The following is a 20,826-nucleotide window of genomic DNA, read 5'->3' as shown; positions in this document are numbered from 1 at the left end:
CACAGATCATTATCAGAAAATGACATAACTAGTTTGCTGATGTCCTGCATGTAAGAGAAACTCCTGACCCAGCCAGATACTTTCCACCATTGACTCCAACCCAAGACTTACTTTCATGAGAACATGTTAGTACATATCAACTCTATCAAAGTAATTTGAAAAACAGGCATCATGTGAACAAGTGCAGCATATTTCTGGATATATAGCACCAAAGCACATTAACAATAGAGAAACAAAATTTAAAATTTGAACTCTATATTGCATGGAATAATATGCACATTTTCAGTCTGTATGGAATGCAGTGGGGGGATAATTAATAACTGTGTCACGTGATTCAGAATAGCATCAACAACCATGGGTTCAACTCTTGTCCGGCTGTTGTAAACTTGGGACCTTGCCTTGATGCAAAAGTGGAAGGTAATTGCAAACCAACACTGACAAACTGCCCCGAAAATAGCTCAAGATGATTGATTAGCAGACAATGACCTGTAGTTGGGTAGAGTACACATGACAGATTAGAATTAGTCTCCGTATATTTACAAATTGTAGATAAATCTAGCTTAGATCACAGTTTCCATTTCTTGCCTGCAGTAGAGCTGTATGAACTGAATTCTCTAGTCAATTTCTTCCAGCTCCCATTTAGAGCTAAATCTATAACTTGGCACACAAATAATTCACGACTCAAGATAATATGAGGCTGGATGAACACAGCAGGCCAAGCAGCATCTCAGGAGCACTGAGATGCTGCTTGGCCTGCTGTGTGCATCCAGCCTCACATTTTATTATCTTGGAATTCTCCAGCATCTGCAGTTCCCATTATCTCTAATTCACGACTCAGTTTTTTTTTCCCCCTTTTTAAGTAGACTCTGGATAGCCTGGACACAGCCAGCAATAACACCCATCCTTAGGTACATTTGACCCTCAACACCAACTTTCCTTTCTTTCTTAAACATAACTCATTTGCAAAACCATTTTGGAGGACAGCTAAGAGTTAAGCAGATTGTGTCAAGTCAAAAACAGGATGCCGTACAAGATTTCCTTACCCAAAGGGCATTAAATGAACCACGTGAGTGGGGACAGAGTGGGAACGACAGGGTGAGGGTGGGATCCAATTTAATAGAAGCAAGTTCAAGCATCACTCCGATTAAAAAAAACACAAGAATATACAACATGTCAGGTTATGCTCTAGTCAGTGCTGATTCTTGGTCTTTTGTTTAATCAGGCATTGGGAAGGGTGTACCTTATTACCTATTGCTAGCACTCCTTGAACAGGTCAGTGAGTCACTTTTCAAAACATTATGAAACGAGAATATCTAGGATTGGAGCAATGACAATTAATGAACAGTGATGCAATTCCACATGAAAATAGTCTACATGTCGGAGCAAAATTTGGAAGTGGTGTTCACCACGCCAAGCATCTTCTATCCTTATTCCTACAGGTCGAGGTGGCTGTCAGCAAAAGTTGCTCAAGTGCATAATGGAATAATCGGAATCAAAAATTTAATGATTAATAGGCATTTTTTGAGTTGGAGGAAGGTTTGTAGTTCACCATAGAACTTATTCTGATATATCATGTAGGATCTGAATATTGGTGTGCAGAGGATATATTTGCAGACAAAACTTCAGCATCTTAAAAACTTTGGACAACACAGAACTTCAGTCACAGCCGAGCTGGTGGATGGCACACGTATGGTAGATGAAATTCAAATGTGGCAAAGTGATACATTTTGATCAATAGAACATGGAAAGACTACAAATAAAGAGGTTTCATTCTAAACGAACAGTGTGCAGGACCAGATATCCAGGTGTACTCCTGTGAAAGTGAAAGATGGCCGGACATGTAGAGAGCAGTTAATAAAGCATCAGTATTCTAGGTTCCATTACTGGGGCACAGAGTGTTCAAGGGTAGAGAGGTTATGCTAAAAATGAGACATTAGTTTGACCTCAGCTGAAAAATTGTTGAATCCCACACTAGAATGCGGAAACAGTGGGGTATGCAAAATTAGTTTACAAGAATAGCTCCAGGACCAAGACACTTCAGTTATCACTAGAGAGAGATTGGGACTGTTTTTTTTGAGATGGCCAAGAAAAGATCTGATCAAAGTGTTCAAAATCAAGAGGGTCGACAGAATAGTTAGGGGAAACTGCTTCCATTAAATCTGTACCCTCTGGTCTTGAAAGTATTTTACAAAAAACAAAAACAAAATACAAGGTGAGAAAAATCTTGTTTACAAAGTAGTTGGACTGCACAGCTTGAGAATGCTGGAGATCGATTCATTCATGACTTTCAAATGGGAATTAGGTAAGCACCCAAACAGTAGAAAGTTTGTCAAGCTACAGTAAAAGGGAGCCTCCACAATGAAGGTAGGCCAAATTATCTCCTGCTGTGCTATAATCTATGTTATCATTGCATAACACCCACTTTACAAGGGCACCAGATAGCCCCAAAACAGTCAAATGTTACTCTGAAACCCCATTCACCTCATCTCAGGAATTCAGCTCTTTGTCCCGTAGTTTGGATTAAGGGTGCAAGATGACCTCACAATGAGCAGTCATTGAGTAGAATCCAAATTTACCAATAATCTACTCATCGATGCTAACTTAAGTGAGGCTGGTGGCATTGTTGATATTTTGCATCAATTTGCTAATGACTGATGGTAGCTTAATTGGGAAGTAATGGATCAGACTGGATTTGTCCTGATTATTGTTGGGATGGGAGAATCACACGCAGAACTAGATCCCTGCAGAACCAAAATGCAACAAAGATGAAGAGGAGGAGAGGTAGTAAACACCCAACTGCCCCAAATATACATGCATGCATGCACACTCACTCACCTGTCCCCTACAATATCTGGCTGATATGACATTGAGTCGCCATCCATTTCATCATCATACATCTCCTTACAGATCTTGTACACAGAGGCCTGTGGATAAAAGTAAACCTGTTGATCAAGAGTACTTTTGCATTTCTGCTGCATGTGACCACAGTGAAACCATCTGTGATGAATCACAAAAAGTTAGTATGCAGGTGTAGCAAGTGATTAGGAAAGCTAACATTTATTATGAGAAGAATTGAATACTACAGTACAGTTTAATACTTCAGTTACAAAAGGCCACTGGTAAGACACATATTGAGTACTACATATAATACTGGTCATCTTATTCAAAGGATGTAAATGCATTGGATGCAGCTCAGTAGGTTTTCCAAACTCATCTCTGGAACAGGCAGCTTGTCTTTAGGTGAAGTTAGGACAGGCTCATGCATATCTGCTGAAGTTTACAAGAGCAAGAAGCAAACTGATTGAAACACATGATCCTGATAGGGTGAACATGGAGAGGATACTCCCTCTTTGTGGGGAAAAATCGAGAACCAGAGCTCACTGCTTAAAAATAAAATAGTAGCCCATTTGGAATGAGGCAAGATCTTTTCCCAGAGAATTATGAATCTTTTGAATTCTCTCCCTGAAAAAAAAGAGACAGAAGCAGAGTTTTTGAATATTTATGGCAGAAGTGGTTAATTTCTTGGAAGAGGGTAAAAGTTTATCCAGAATAGGCAGGAATGTGGGTGTGAGGTTATAATAAGATCAGCTATGCACTTTAAGTAGAAAAGCAGCTTCAAGCAGACAAATGGCCTACTCCTTTTATACATGTATGTAAAACAAACTCAGCTTATATTTCGTTTGTTTATTAGATCAGGAGAAACCCAAAGGCATTAAGCATAATATATATTTGATGGGTCATGGAAATAACCCATATTACTCATTCTACCTACCAGCAAACAAACTGACTCTGATTTTGTTAAATAATGCAAGAAAATGAGACCATTGAACAAGCCAACTTTATTCCACACACTTGAATTAGAAAGGAGGCCAAAACAACATCCCCTTTAAGTAATAAAATGTGAGGCTGGATGAACACAGCAGGCCAAGCAGCATCTCAGGAGCACAAAAGCTGACGTTTCGGGCCTAGACCCTTCATCAGAGAGGGGGATGGGGGGAGGGAACTGGAATAAATAGGGAGAGAGGGGGAGGCGGACCGAAGATGGAGAGCAAAGAAGACAGGTGGAGAGGGTGTAGGTGGGGAGGTAGGGAGGGGATAGGTCAGTCCAGGGAAGACGGACAGGTCAAGGAGGTGGGATGAGGTTAGTAGGTAGCTGGGGGTGCGGCTGGGGGTGGGAGGAAGGGATGGGTGAGAGGAAGAACCGGTTAGGGAGGCAGAGACAGGCAGAGACAACTCATGTTCCGCCTGGGAACCCTGCAGCCATATGGTATCAATGTGGACTTCACCAGTTTCAAAATCTCCCCTTCCCCCACTGCATCCCTAAACCAGCCCAGTTCATCCCCTCCCCCCACTGCACCACACAACCAGCCCAGCTCTTCCCCCCCACCCACTGCATCCCAAAACCAGTCCAACCTGTCTCTGCCTCCCTAACCGGTTCTTCCTCTCACCCATCCCTTCCTCCCACCCCCAGCCGCACCCCCAGCTACCTACTAACCTCATCCCACCTCCTTGACCTGTCCGTCTTCCCTGGACTGACCTATCCCCTCCCTACCTCCCCACCTACACCCTCTCCACCTGTCTTCTTTGCTCTCCATCTTCGGTCCGCCTCCCCCTCTCTCCCTATTTATTCCAGTTCCCTCCCCCCATCCCCCTCTCTGATGAAGGGTCTAGGCCCGAAACGTCAGCTTTTGTGCTCCTGAGATGCTGCTTGGCCTGCTGTGTTCATCCAGCCTCACATTTTATTATCTTGGAGTCTCCAGCATCTGCAGTTCCCATTATCTCCCCTTTAAGTAAGCTGTTATGTAAATTTCCCAAGGTATAGTACATCAAGCACGTTTTAAATGCAGCAAGTCAGGTAGCATTTGCAGGAAAGGAAAAATCAACGGATCCGAAGGAGATTAATAGCTGAAACACTGACTTCTTTACTCCAGGTGCTGCCCGGCTGGGTGTGTTTTTCCAGCTTTGTTTGCCTATCTTGGATTCCAACATCTACAGTCTCAATCTAATTGTGATGCTTATATTCAGGTAATCAGTTGAGAAAACCACAAATCTTATGAAGTGCCGATATATTCAGAACTGAAGATTCACACAAGAACGACAGTTATTTTGGAAAGGAATTTGTATGGCATCCTTGACGACCAATTGCCCTTAAAAAGCAATGGAGTTGTAATGTAAAAAAGGCAGCTAATTTGAGCATTGCGATATCCTATATATGACGACGACGACTGGAATTTGAGGTATTTGCCAAGCTTTCAACATGTCCAACATCTTTTCAACGCTATGAGATTTAATACTTCCATCAAGAACTGGACAATAACTGCATGTATGGGAGTTGAATAAAAACAGTTCTACTCCAATCTGAATTTAACGAAAGATTAATATATAGAAATTTAGAGCTGGAGTTGTTCATTTGGCCTTTTCAGCCTGCTGTGCCTTTATTTCTGATCACAACTGATCCTCTATCTTAAGGCTACGTTCCCATTTTCTTCATGCATTTAAAATCTAATCTTTTTCTTTTTCTTTAACGCATTCAGTGGCTTGGTCTCCACAACCTTCTGCGGTGGAGAATCCCACAGTTTCACCAGCCCTTGAGAAAAATATATTTTCATTTCAGTTTTAAATGGCCTACACCACATCCTGCAATTGCACCCCTGGATTACAGACTTCCCAACCAGATAAAACATCTGTCCTGCACCTTGTTTGACAACTCAATAGTCATACAGTGTGGAAACAGGGCCTTCAGTCCAACCAATGCATGCCGACATAATCCCAAACTAAATTACATCCACATGCCTGCAGACATTTCCTATTGACGTACTTGTCCAGAGATCTTTTCAACGTTTTAACTATACTTGCATCCAACACTTCCTTTTGATGTTCATTCCATACACAAACTATTCACTGTGTAAATAAAGTTACAGCCCACCCCATGTCCTTTTTTTCAAAATCTTCCACCTCTCACCTTAAAATACACCAACTAGTCTTGAAATCCCACACCCGAGGGAAAAGACATCTGCCATTCACATTTTCTGTACCCCTCATGATTTTATGAGCCTCTATAAAGGTCACCCTCAAAATCCTGCACTCCTGTGAAAAAACATCCCAGTCTATCCAGCCTCTCCTTACAACCCAAACCATTCTCAGCAACACTCTGGTAAATCTTTTCTGAACCCTCCCCAGCTTAATATCCTTCCTATATCAGGTGACTAGAACTGGACACAGTACTCCAGATGAGGTCTCACCAACATCCTGTACAACCTCAACATGGCATCTCAACTCCTATCCTCCAAGGTCTGAGCAATGAAGGCAAGCTCCTGTTAGGATTTCATAATCAGGTACCTTCTCATCCTTCTAAACTTTACGCAGAAGCCATCTCCAGCAATAGCACAGTGAACCTCTGATGCTCTCCCGCAATGGGAACCATGTCCTTTACTTTCTTCGGTAGAGAGATCAAAACTGCACACCATACACCACAGTGTAGTCTCACCATGGTCCTGTATAACTGCTGTAAGAAATCCTCCTTCTGAACTCAAATCCTTTTAAATAAATGCCACTTTCAATTCACTTTTTATCTATCATTGACTAGCGTACAAGGACATCCATATTCCTTAGTGTATCCACACTTGCGAATATATCATTTCATCAATACTCTTTGCGTTTTTCACACCAAATGGCAAAACGTCATATTTAGCCACGTTAAACTGTATCTGCAATGTGTTCACCCAGTCTAAGTCACCATGAAGACTCCTTGTATCGTCCTCACAATTCCACCCAGGTTTGTGTCACCAACTAACATGGAAATGCGGCATTTGGTTTCCTCATCCAGGTCAGACATGTTTATAGCCTCCCAGTCACTGCTGACCACTCAAAAAAATTCATTTATTCCTAGATTGTCAATTTAATCTCAAGTGAAGCCAATACCTACCATAATATTGCATCCATCCGTATTAGTAACTTTACCCACTAACTTTGAGGGACCTTGTCAAAAGCCTCCTGAAAACCAAAATGCACCCACCTGCAAGTTCCCCCTCATCCATTCTACTAGTTACATCTCAAAAATAACTTGATTTATTAAGTATGACTTGCCTCTCAAACCCATGCTGACTTTATCAATCCCACTAATGTTTTCTAGATGTTCCGTTACGCATCTTTTATTAGTAGACTCCAGACAACATCTTGCCCGCTGATGTTAGTCTGCAATTCTGTTCCATTCTCTCCCTCCCTTTTTGAAATAGCAGAGTTACACTTGCCACCCTCCAATCTGGAGGAACTGCCCCAGAGTTTACAGAATTTTAGAAGATGACCACCATTCAATATTTTCAGGGCCAACCTCTCTTGTATTCTAGGATGTAGATTAAAACTGGCCCTGGTGATTTAAAGACTATCAGATTAATTAATTTCCCAGCTACTGCTTTTATACTAGTAGTGCCGTCTTATATTCCATCTTCTCTCTAGACCTGAATTTGTGCCCTTTGCGAAGGGAGAACCAAAGCTGGTGTCCAATTCCTGTGTTATTTCTTTGTTCAGCATTTTAATTACTCTGGTTTCTGATTGTAACGTAGTTGTTTTTACTAGTCTTTTTTATGTCACATATTTACAGAAGCTTTTAGTCAGTTTCCATGTTCCCTGCACTTTACTCTCTCACCCCACTTCCCTCCCCACCTTGACTAAAAACCTTTGGTTCGCTTTTGCTAAATTCTACAATACTCCCAATCCTCAAGCTTGCTGCCTTTTCTGGTATTTTCACGTGTTTTCTTTCCAATGCTGGCCCTAACTTCTTTTAAATCATGGTTGAGTTAATGCATATATTCTTTACTAAAGGGGTTGACAGTGGATAGGTAATGATTCACTTTTGAAGTAATATAACATTTTAAATGAAGCTAGGTTAACAAACAAATTAAGTTTCAACTGTCCAGAATGATTCCCGACAAACTGTAATTCACTAGTCATAATCAATGGAAATTGGCTCACAACAATGCAAGAGAATCAATACTCCTTCTTACCCATTGAGGTACCAGCCAGGATTAAAAAGCAGTGACCTGAAACTTCACTCGATCTCAGCACAGGCTAAATCATCCAATTCCAAACATGGCAGAAACGATGTCATGTCTAGGAATCACAGGCAGGAAAGAGCTTCTAGTTAAAGCTCGAAAGAAGGCATTCAGCCCATTTTCCTCGAATGGTTACAAATCAGACTGTCTTTGGATTACAGGATCCAAGAAATACAAAATAGATTAATGATTGAGAAAAAAAGTTGACACTGAAGAAAGAAAATGTCTCTCAAGCAAACAGATGAAATTTTAAAAACTCACTGGCTGACACCAGAGTAAAAGAATCCCTCAGCCATAAAACTGATCATGCAGCAGTAAGGATAATTGTAACCTTTTTTTAAAATTCATTCATGGGATGTGGGCATCGCTGACCTGGCAGTATTCATTGCCCATCCCTAATTGCCCAGAGGGCAGTTAAGAGTGAACCACATTGCTGTGGGTCTGGAGTCATATGTAGGACAGACTGGGTAAGGCTGGCAGTTTCCTTCCCTAAAGGACATCAGTGAACTAGATGGGTTTTTCCATCAATCGACAATGGATTCACAGTCAACATTAGATTCTTAATTCCAGATATTTTTTGCATTCAAATTCCATCCATCTGCCATGGGGATTTGATGCCAGTTCCCCAGAACATTGCCTGAGTTGCTGCATTAACAGTCCAGCAATACCACCACTAGGTCATTGCTTCCCCCACAAACTGTATACAAAGCAACAGTTGATTGATTACATCGGTTCTCATTTGAAGCTCGGTACCTATTCCCTTAATTGACACCACTGCCTAGTCAAAGTCACTAAAAAAAGGAATGCAAAACTTGGTGTTCATCTTGATTTACACAAACTCCTTTTGCACAAAGTTCAGGTTTGGGACCTCAAATTACAGGAAGCTTTTAGCAGTTTATAGGCTCACCAATTCCAACTGCTGTCAGTAATAAATTATGGGGGATAACAAGACAACACCAATATTAACAGTTTGCACTGCTCTCCAGATTCCTGGCATCTATGTGAAAACCTGACATCTTTAGGGCACATCTTTGACTTGTATCACCAATTGAACAAATTCAAAAAAATTGTTTAAAAATTACCAGATTTGAATTCCATGACAGCTGCAATCTTATTTACAAGGGAACTGCAGTATGGGATTAGGTACAAATAATTAGGCTTGCTTTACATCAATTTGGGACCTTTTGACAGAATTTAGTTACTAGAAAATAGCAGATAGTAAAACTCCCAACTGAAGCAGATGACGATTAATACCTGAAGAGAAGTGGAAAATGCATCAAATCTAATAAGTTACAGGCTTCACGATTAATGTCAAGGCAGACAGCTAGTCATAATTGTGCTGTATCGACCTCAGTAGATCAACCAAACTGCAGGAATTCTTCAGAGATAATGGGAACTCCATCTACCTACTAACCTCATCCCACCTCCTTGACCTGTCCGTCTTCCCTGGACTGACCTATCCCCTCCATACCTCCCCACCTATACTCTCTCCACCTATCTTCTTTTCTCTCCATCTTCGGTCCGCCTCCCCCTCTCTCCCTATTTATTCCAGAACCCTCACCCCATCCCCCTCTCTGATGAAGGGTCTAGGCCCGAAACGTCAGCTTTTGTGCTCCTGAGATGCTGCTTGGCCTGCTGTGTTCATCCAGCCTCACATTTTATTATGCAGGAATTCTTGCCTGGATTGGGAAATGGGTTGCCCATAATAGATATGCTACCTTCAGTCTGATCTAAGTCTGATCTTGCCATTTTTACCCTTCCCTACTGATTTACTATATCTGCAGTGTAATGACAGGAAACCACCTCAACCACAAGCATTCGAAGTGGTGCACTCTCTGACCCAGCAAAGCACTAGTCAGGATTAAAGGTACAATGACCTGCAAAATCTCAATGTAGGTCAGGATATCCTCATGCTTCCTGTCAGAAAAACTGACATGCTCAAGTATGTCTCAAATGAAAAGATGCCCAAGTAATTGAGCACGAGATGATTTTCTAAGCTCATTATCAAACACCAACTCCCCATTTCCAACTCAGGAAACACTAGTTATCTTTCAACCTGCAGCAACAGCAAACATGTAACCAAATTACTCAAATTTAGGTTCCTCTCAAGGTACCAGCACCAGAACATTGGCACTTCGCAGCCTAAATATATTTTGCATGTGATTGTTCTTGTCCAGATCTTCCAGATTGTTGGTTCATAGAAAGAACTAAATTCAATAAGTGTGATCTTAAAATCAATGCCAAAGTCATGGCTGGGATACTTCAAAGTAGATGTCCAAAGATCCAACATCAGAGGCCAGCCCAAGTAAATTATTTCAACACAGATAGGCATCTCCAAGGATAGGAGAGTCGCTTCAAAGACCAGGACCCCAATTCTTGCGTAGGTGGCCATAGCAGGCCAGTCAGCTATTAAACTTACCAAAGTAAATTCTTATTTGTAGCAATTACTCCCTCTGCATGGTATCCTGGAGAACAAATCCTTGATCCCATAGCATTCTGAGTTCCCAGATTGCTTTACCTGGAAATATCAGGTTATCACAATTTGTATAGTGCAAATAAACCATTAAGTATGTGAGACAAGAGAGTCATTCATCCACTTGTTAATCTGAAGAAAGTTAAAGGGAACTTGAAGTCCTGTCAAAAATAAACAACTTGATTTAGTTCCTTACCAAAGTAGGAATCAGAGTTATCCACATTCAGGAAAAGATTTGCTTCTGATACCAAAAGAGAAGAAGGTATGCATGTAGACGACAGGGTAGTAGTGGAGATTGTTTTACAGACTGGAGGCTTGTGGCCAGCAGTGTTCTGCAAGGATCAGTGCAGGGACCACTGTTGTTCTTCAGTTATATAAACAAATTTGGATGAGAATTTAGGAGGCATCGTTAGTGTGTTTAGTTAGCTGTGGATGACACCAAAATTGGTGGTATAGGGGACAGTGAATAAAGTCATAAGAATACAAGATTGGATATTTTGGTTACCAACTGGAACATATTTAAATTAAGTCTCGATAAGCAACAACTCAAACATTCCTCCCAATCTAGAGAGTCAAACCAATTCCAGATTTGATTCAGTATGGGTCATTGCGATAGACCAGAAAATGTTTACTGCTCAGAAGGAAGCCACAGGTTTAGTCCACGATTCACAAAGATAACAAGGAAAAAGGTTAGAGAAAATTTTCAGAAAAGGTTATACATTTCTAGCAAGAGCCAGCAGAGGTATCTCCCTGCACTCAAAGCCCACTTTCAACTTGGAAGAAAACCAGTTTACCTTTCCTTCAGTAACTGGTGCGAGCTGTAACTGTGAATTAATGAATCAGAGGTCTTTTAAAAAAGAACCAGCCATGCTCTGCATCTTGCAAACCAAAGGAAGCATTCAAAAAAGGGTGAGAAGAGCTTTCTGATTATCAAGAATCAGCTCAAAAGGATCTTTTGAACAAACACACAACCACTCTCCCAGCTTTAAATAGTAATCCTGTTCAATACAGAAACTTGTTCTGTGCTTCCCATCAATCTGAATCTGAAAAATCAGGGAAATTAGGAAATTGTGTACTTATTTTAAAACATTTGGGATTACACAAGGAATACTAGGCCTCGATACCCAGTGCGCTACCCAGCAAATCATGACTTTAAGAACTGGGAAGAGTTATTACAACACGATTAAAACTCACAGTTTGTTCTCGTTCATGAGAACACAATGCCAAATCCCAAAAAGACGAACACTTCATTAGCAACATGTTCCTGGTACATAAATTAGTAAGCTTACCTCGTCTTTCGGAAAGTACGGCCTAATTGTGTACACTTTTGAGGTAGGCATGGCTGGTGGTGGCTGGTAGAAGAGGTCATTTGCCCCCTCAATTGGTAACAAACGCTGTGAAGAACAAACAACTTAAGTCAGTACAGCTCTACTTCAGAAATTGTAGACCAACATCTGTTCCATATAAAATACCTTTCCAATTTAATATTCATTTGCTACTGAAGGCACCATATAAAGCAAACTCAGTTTAACCAACTGGAATCTATTAAAAATAACCTTTATGCGGGGAACAGCTCATCTCTAAAAGGGTCATTACTTTACACATTAAAAAGACACTGAACGCCAACCAGTAACTACAGCAGCAAATACATCAGGATATAAATGTACTTGCTATGCAAAATTTCTGTGTTTAACTGCTTTTAATACAAAAGAGACAAAGAACACTTCTGAGGGGATGAGAAGAAAGGAAATTTCAGGGGAGGTTTGGTCTGGAGAGGGTTAACTGGCTGACGAAGCCGTGCATCCCAAGCTTCTTCGCTAGCGCGGTTTTGCAAGCTGCGCACAAAAGCACCTGTAAGGAAGAAAAGAAAAACAGCGCAGCGAAACTCCACGAATTTTTCAGCAAAACCAGGAAGATTCAGCAATATTCAAGTCAAAAGCATATTTTACCCATTGCCCTCACAAGAGGGAGGCCTATGGTTACTGTTGACAAGATAAATTATACTTCATTTTAATTCAATCTTTTGTATTTCCTTTTCCCCAACCCACCCATATTTTAGAAGCTGAATATTCACTATGACATGGTCATGTTTATTCATGGAACTTCGAAACCAAAGCAAGCAAGCCGCACTGACATAGGCGCTGAGTAAACGCTGCGCAACCTGCAAAGAAACATTTTTGTGAAAGACATACAAACTAAAATCTGCAGCGCGTGCGCAGGCGCAATGGGATTCCAGCATCTCCTTCCAACTGAAAAGAAAGCAAATTAGTACCAGTACCAAATGTACCAGATTGTGTTAAGGAAACCAGCTAGCCATCAACAGACCAATCCTTTCTTTTAGTACAAGTTTTCTTTCTCTCAAAATGAAAAAAAACATCAGTCACCGGGAATTCGTAGAATACCTGAAACTCTCCTGCTAGACCACCTCTAAAGGCCCAGGGTTCTTGGTCGCCACTCAAGAACTGTGCTGAAGATTGACTACGACACCCTGTTGATCAGATCCAAGCGGAGATTGTTACGTGGGGGATTCCTGTGGTCTTACTTTTCCGCAAAATCAACACACCACCTTGTCAACAGAAAGAGAAAGCGCGCAACAAGAAATGTTCCTATCTGACCTAGAACTAACTCAAGAAATTTAGGGCTGTAATGATTCACATCATTCAGGAATCACTCTTTTGCCCAGTCATGTTCACTTTTTGGGAGGTACTACAATATGCAAAATCCAACAATCAATACGTTCAGCTCCACTGCAAATCAAGGAATGGTCTGCAGTGGCATTCAGTTTACAAAGTCCTTTTAAAAAAAACTGAACACTAATTAATTCCAATATTTTCCCCTATCTTTTAGATAGCTTGGATAAGTCTCAAATATTGAAAGAATGCCTCCCAGAGGTTCCATTGCAGCCCTAAGTAGATCAGAAATATCTTTATGAACTGAAGTCACATTCAGGTGCTCCTCTTGTCAGATGACATTTGGTATAAGGATGTGTTTTAATAAAACACTTCCTTGACCTGCACAGGTTAAAAGGCCAAAAGTTGTAAAAGTTCCATTCCACACATCAACCAAGCCAACTTGTCTGCAAAAGTTTCCTGCCCAATCAGAAAAATCACTGACATACTGAAAATTTCGTCAGTCAAAGCAAACAACTGTAATTTCTTGGTCTGAACTCCTGTATCTTGAAAGATATTCAAAAAAATGAAGAAAAAAAATCACCAAACAAATTCACAATGTCAACACATCAAAAAGACGATAGCACTGGGTATTGCTTCCCAATGGGGAACACTGGAGAACAGGTAATCTTTCATGATCACTCCTGTTCTGGACAGCCACAGAACAATGAGGAAAACAATGCATTCACTTAGCACATTCATGACGACATGGCATCTCAAAGCACTTTACAACCAGTGAGCCACAATTATAGTAATTGTCTTATAGAAAACACAAATGGAAGAGAGTCAGCGTTGCCCAACCAAATGGATTCTTCAATAAAAGATGTACATTTTGATCCATCACTTGTGCAACACAACCCATCTCATCTTTCAAGAAATCGCACTGAAGTTCTTCCAGATCCAAAATATAAGAAAAACATCTAAAGTTCCATGTAGCCAAGTGAAGCATCAGCCCATGATATCAGTTGCATAGATATTTTGTTCTATTCACATATTTATATTGGCAGTATTCTTATCACTCATCTCATGATTTTCATTTCTATTCTAACCAGGTATTTAGATCACTTTTGACATACTTGTATTAGTACCAAAAGCACAAATTAAACGCAGTTCCAATTTCACAACTAGCTTGTCTAATTAATTGAATTTCTCTATAACTACTCATTATCTAAGTCAAATATTTATGACCAAATTTTCAATACCCAAGTCGTGTTCTTGTACCGTTTTGTTTGGATCCTTTTTTTTTAAAAATGGATTTTCAGCACACTGCAGCATTAAATCCCAATTCATAGACTTTTACAGCACTCTTCATTGAATTGATGGCCTCTGAAGCAGGTTATTTCAGAATTGTACGTCATATGCTTAAATTGTCTACGTTCATATAAATGGATTTCTGCGTAAGTTGACACTAAGCCAGGCAATTTTGGGGCAAAATTTTGTTCACAACACCAGACGCAAGAGAAGTAATAACATAGCAAAGCACTTCACCGCTGCAGTGTGGGTACACAGCATGTAATTTGCACCCTGCCACAACAGCGACGACACGGAATCATTTTACTTATGTCCATCAAGTTACAAATAATGGCCAAGACACCAAGGCTAGATGCCTGGCTCTTGTTCCTAATGTTGTCATGGAATCTTCTGCATTCACATTGGCACGTAAATGCATCTTTTGATTGTGATATTAATTTGATACATCACTTCCTCACCAGAGCAATTTCTTCATGTCATGGAAGTAGTGGCAGCCTGAATGCGTTTAAGAGATTTGAAATGAAATATAAACTCCGGTTTCTTACAGGTGAAGGAAGTGGCATCTCCAAAAGGTAACACCACCTTCAGGTGGAACTGAGCACATTAGTGCAAAAGACAAAGTTGAAGTATTTGCAACTGCATTCAGCCAGAAATCCCAAGTGGGTCATAGCAAAAGGGAATGGGCACTGACCACATCCCGGATGCAGTATTGAGGACCGATTCTGCAGAGCTGCTGCAAGCATTATAAGCTGTGGCAGTCCAGCTACAGCACCAATGTTAAACCATCTAATGTAGAAGTATGTCCTGCCCATAAAACGCAGAACAAAATCCAATGCGGCTACCAGCTTACAGTAACCAAAGTGATGAAAGGTGTCAACACAGCTGTAAAGAGGCACTTACATCAGCAACATCAGGAAATATTTTCACTGCCTGAAGTCATTCCCAACATTAAAGAACCTTGTGGTTGTCAAAGGCCAATCATTCTGGGCCAGGTCTTTCTTGCAGGTTGTCCTTAGGATATTGAGCTAGATTTGTCAAGTCTTCAGCTGCTTTATAAAGGTCAGAAGTGGAGATAGTTGCTGATTCTACCATTACCAATTCCTCAGGAACTGAAATAGTTATCTTCATGCACCAATACTCAGAACAACTGGATTTGGTTAAGTGGCATGTAACTTTCACAACATTCAAATACCAGGCAATAGCCACGTCCAATCTCCCCTTTGTATTAGCAAATATGGCATCCCCTTATTAATAGGCATGGGGGTTACCATTAGCCAGAAACTTAAACCAGGATTGAGAAAATGCTGTGCACAAAAGGAAAAATCAGAGGCAGGGCATTCTACACTCTAAAACTACAAGACAAGAAAGCATAATGTGATGGAATACTCTGTACGAGCCTGGGTAAGTGCAGCTCCAAAACTCAAGTTCAACGTAATTGAAAACAAAGCAGCCCACCTCAAATCGCACCCCATTCACCACCAGTGCACAAACACATCAGCGTTTACCACCTGAGCATTACACAGCAACTTACCAAGGATACTTCAAAGATAATAAAATGTGAGGCTGGATGAACACAGCAGGCCAAGCAGCATCTCAGGAGCACAAGGATACTTCAAAAGCATGTTCCAAAGCAGTGATCTCTAGAAAGACAAGTACAGCTGACGCGTGGAAAGATTAGCTGCCATATCCATTCCAAGCTACAAAGCATTCTGACTTGGCACTATATCACTGGTTCAAATTGCTAGAATTCCCTCCCAAAGAGCACTGTATACACTTAGGTTACACAGACTGTAGCTGTAACCATCGTCCCACAGGCAATTAGGCAAAGGGAATAAATGCTAACTGTACCAAGAATGCTCATCACAACTGAATAAAAAGCAGCAACTGTTAAGCCACAGCTGACGACGAAATCCAGCCAAAGACAGTGGGCAACAGGTCAAACAGAAGTTGCAAAGTGTTTTGTTTCAGGATAGGTAATAATAGCAGAAGTTTACACTATGCAATTAGATGAATGAACGGTAAAACCATTATTCAGATACAATTGTTAAAATTCAAACAAATCATTTTCAGGCAAGTGCTCTCTACCAAGTAGACTGAGAAGATAAAGCAGTGACACAAGAAGCTGGATTAAAATACTATTCTGGGGTCTGAGCACAAAATTTATGTTGGGACAAACCATCAAGTGATTTTCCCATTGTTGTATGAGTCAGAATATCTTCATTTCAAGCCATAGAGGGAGCAAAGTAGAAAATACTTAGACCTAGCTGGAACTGACAAGTATTTAGAAGATCACTATATACTTGTTACAAAGACTCTCCACATACGTCTAGTTAATAATCCAGAATCACTGAATTAACTGTATTAGGATGTTTATTTACATATCCAATTTTAACAGCCTACAGATATTTCAGCAAAGAAAAAAGGACAGGAAGCTCTTTTTTTAAAAAATGCTGACCAGGTGTAGGTAAAAATTTCTTCTGTTTAGTTCCCTTGTCCAGTTTCAAGTACTGGATACTATCAAAAGCCACTAAAGTATGCCAAGCATAAAAACCTTTCTTCAAACAGAAGAGAAGACAAGATAATTTGCCACTCAGAAATGATCAGCCAAACTAAAAATATCATTGAGCCGACAAAAAGTGAAGGGTCCTAACTTACACCATCCTGTAAGGCTTTTGTGGTACAATGGTGATGGTTTCATCTCTGGGCCAACAGGCTCAGCTTCAATTTCTTACTGACCCAGAGGTATATCATAACACATCCCATATCTGTCACGTAACTCCATGAACAAGCGCAAGGCCAAACTGATCAGAACTGAAGTGCGCTCAAAAAAGGTCAACATTGTCTTTGATAAACCTAGAAATTTCAAAGCTTTGTTTAAACTTTGAAGCAAACATTTAGCAGCAATAAACCTCAAGTGCATACTGGCATCCCTTTATATTTACATGCTGCTCCATTATAACACAGACGTTTGGAAAGGGACAAATTCCAACTTGAACAATTACTTTGGTCAGACTACATCAACACAGACATTTGACACAGATAAATTGAACTTAAGTATTGAAAACAAAGTCCATTCTCAGCGATTTCAAGGCATCCATTTAAGTAAAATCAGAACACATGAAAGGTTGGAAGATTAGACACAAATGTCTTGAATAGCAGAGCAGGACTGAGGGGCCATAAGGCGTACTTCTACTCCCAGTCAAATAGTTCTCAATACACGAGTCAATTAGGGAGATCTTTCTCTCAAAAAAGGGACAGGTCAGCAGTTTGGACCAGAAGAGTCAAAGACTTTTTCTTTAACAAAGATGCAGATCCTACAAAATAGCCTTTGAACTTGAAAACAAAAGCAAATCACCTCTACATACTTTTCTGGAACTCCCAAGTCCCAACTAGTCGCAGTAAGATATCAAGCTCTTGCTTTCACAATTACATAATTAACACTCTTCCAAAGTTTTTTTAAACTGATGGACAGACTGGATAACTCACTTTCACCTATTTCCTGAGCATGCCAAATACGAGAACAGAGATGATCACTACTGTACAGTCCCCATACCATTTCAGTCATCTGACAGGATCAGTGCAGCAGTGCAAGAGGAAAAGCTTCAATTTCTTGGGCCTTGCTCGTTTTAATGCTTTAATGCAAAACGAGTCTGAAACCTGGCTAAGAACAAGGAAGCGTTCCCTCTCCAGTCACTAGTGAGATACAGTCCTGAGCAGTACCCGAGTTACAGGCTGACAGATGGGTGATGCAAACTTTACAAAAATGAAATAAGAATGATAGGCAAATAATCAACACAAACTTCAGTGAAGTTTTTTTTTGAAATTGGAACGCTGGTTTTGTCACGAAAGATGTCAGCTTATGAGACAACCAATAAATATCAGTAGCTTCAGAAAGTGTATATCATGCATTAAGGCAAAATTATACAGTAATTACACTTCAAAAAGCCTGTAACAGGTACACTTGGACAGTAGCTCAGCTAGCCTTTATTTCAAATACTATCTAGGTTAACATAAGCGCTCTACAAATGAAAGAAATTGTTAAAGCATTTCTTATAACAATAGCTGCGCAAATGTGACTTCAAAACTGTTCTTCAACACATTTCCTTTTAAAAAGCCTCACTGCCTATCATTCTAATCTTAAAAATCGCGCCACGCTTCGTACATCTGGCGTTGTCGATCCCACAGCTGTAGTAACTTGTGCTGAGGATTCTTCCATCTGTACACAATGAGGGAAGAAGACAAGACAATAAAAGAGGCCATTAGTAACCCGTCACATCACAGCATCACACTCAGGTTATGGCAGAATGTGAACTGCACCACTATATGCACTAGGACTGTCTCTGCAACATGCTCTGGAGCTATAAACCTCCTCTCGGAGATAGGTGGTCAGGTTTCTTGTTACAACTTCTACCTTCAACACTCACAATAAAGGAAGAAAATTAGCCAAATACTTCAACTGAACCACTGTCCCTTGTGTAGCCCGATCACTGCTTCTGCAAAAGTGGTCTCTTTCCAGTACTGGATTAAATTAAATCTAATGTTTGCTACTTGGCAATGAACTATTGTGTACATATTTAAAAATGCTATAAATCAGAGTTCACAATCATGAACTTAATATGCTTTCTAGAAACAATTATTTTGTTGAAACGTTCTCTCTGGCAATACTCAAATCTACAGGTCAAGTGCTTTCTACAGGAAAATATTGAATCGTCAAATTCTGGACAAGTTTAATTCATGAAATAAAATTCCGGAGTATGCAAAACAATCCCTCCAGGGAACCTGAACAAAGATATAGGCAATATCTTTCTTAGAGAGGGGCCCTCATCTTATCCTTTCTAGACAACTCTTTCCAAAGTGTGCAATCAATGCTTTCTCTTAAACTGGAGTGACCCACCAGCTGAAAACAAAAAGAGTTCCTCACCCTGAGCATTCCAAACCTGGCTAGTGATCTGAACACGAGCCGTGATCACAGTGCTAGTTGAGCTGCCTGCTGTATCAACTTTAAAAGTCTGCATCCACGCCATATTCCCTGCCATCTGCGTAGAAACCTGTAAATAAAATCTGGTTACATGCTGTAACCCAGACCATTCTGGTGCCTTACTCAGCCTGCACTTCCCCATCCCAATCAAAATATATGTCATAAAAAGTTACCAGTGCTGCAATTTCATATCAGAAATGTTTTTCAATCACTTTTAGAAATGTAGATTATAGATTCCAGACTTAGATTTAGAAAAGGTTCCCATCTTGCTTTTTTGGAACAAGTTACATATATGAAGTTCTGGCTGAACCAGCAGACACCAGAATAGCCTTGCGCTTTTAATAAAGTTCGCATGCGCGCTGGCCTGGAGGCTGCGTTCCAAGCCTTCGGATTTCTGCAACTGCTGGCCTGTCACTGTTCTGTTGAAAACAGTAATGTTGTTACAAAGCACACAGCAAGCAGCTCCCAACAGCTCTGAATGATCATGGCACATTTCAGTTTTATTTTCCTCAGAAAAATTGTTCAATTTTTGCAACATTTAGCCAGTTCTAGTGATGTGATGCAGTCCACAGTCAGTCCCAGAAAAAAAAAGACAACACAAAACTAAAATACAATGGAGTGATACTTTAAAAATAAATCAACTGGTGTGTTTAAAATAGTTACTGGGAACAATTACATCAGCCTCTGAAAAAACTCAACAGCCAGAAGAAGTATCAGTGTCTTTGAAACAACAGCTTCATATTTTGCCAAATTGGTAGCAAAGCCCAGAGATTGTTTCAGAAAAACAGATGAGCTTGCCAATACCCTGTACTAACTAGACAAATGAAGGCAGGTGGGGGTGGTAAAAATCAAGTATACTATGGTATTACTAGATAAAATTGTAACTGGATGGAGTAAAAAAAAGGCAGAATTAAAAGAGAGGAACGTTTAATGCCATTTATATACAGGCATCCTCACATTCATAAGGATTCTGGGATCTTGTCTTAAGACACCTTTTTCAAGGGCTGACAGAATTGAAAATTCTTAAACCAAGGCCATGAGAGAATATGAACAGTCAAGAATTTGTTACCTACCTAACCACTGGACAAACGATTTCACCATAGATACCACACCCTTTATATCCCAGACATATGGGTATAGGTCATATAGAATGGATCGGTTTTCACAGTTGGCAAGACGGGTAAACATCTGCATTACACCACAGCACATTTCTTCAAACTTAGTAGCTCTGAAATGCCACTTCTCAATCTGAAATACAAAATCAGAATAACTTATAGAATCTAAATAAGTGTGCAAAACCCAAAGCAAAGTTTTATACATAGAATGCAATTCAAAAAGTTAATATCCAGCTCAAAAGCACTCTTTCTCATACACATCCTGAATCTTCCACAGGAGACATGTATT

At 40.2% G+C, this 20,826-nt stretch overlaps 1 protein-coding gene across 3 annotated transcripts in view; it reads right to left on the bottom strand.

The window, feature by feature from the left end:
* Positions 1 to 20,826, bottom strand: part of oga (O-GlcNAcase) — a 58,382-nt gene that overhangs the window by 17,013 nt on the left and 20,543 nt on the right. Inside the window, exons 10-14 of one of the 3 annotated variants that reach the window (XM_048551394.2) lie at positions 20,496 to 20,670; positions 18,607 to 18,660; positions 12,927 to 13,012; positions 11,814 to 11,918; positions 2,836 to 2,924 (exon numbers count right to left, since the gene is read on the bottom strand). In XM_048551394.2, coding sequence (XP_048407351.1) covers positions 2,836 to 2,924; positions 11,814 to 11,918; positions 12,927 to 13,012; positions 18,607 to 18,660; positions 20,496 to 20,670 — 509 coding nt within the window. Of the gene's footprint in view, positions 1 to 2,835; positions 2,925 to 11,813; positions 13,013 to 18,606; positions 18,661 to 20,495; positions 20,671 to 20,826 lie in introns of those variants that run through there. The other 2 variants (XM_048551395.2, XM_048551396.2) reach the window with 2 other exon arrangements.

Source organism: Stegostoma tigrinum, chromosome 20 (genome assembly GCF_030684315.1).
Source record: "Stegostoma tigrinum isolate sSteTig4 chromosome 20, sSteTig4.hap1, whole genome shotgun sequence".
NCBI lineage: Eukaryota > Metazoa > Chordata > Chondrichthyes > Orectolobiformes > Stegostomatidae > Stegostoma > Stegostoma tigrinum.
The sequence above is the reverse complement of the archived record's forward strand: the minus strand, read 5'-3'. Positions and strand labels throughout refer to the sequence as shown.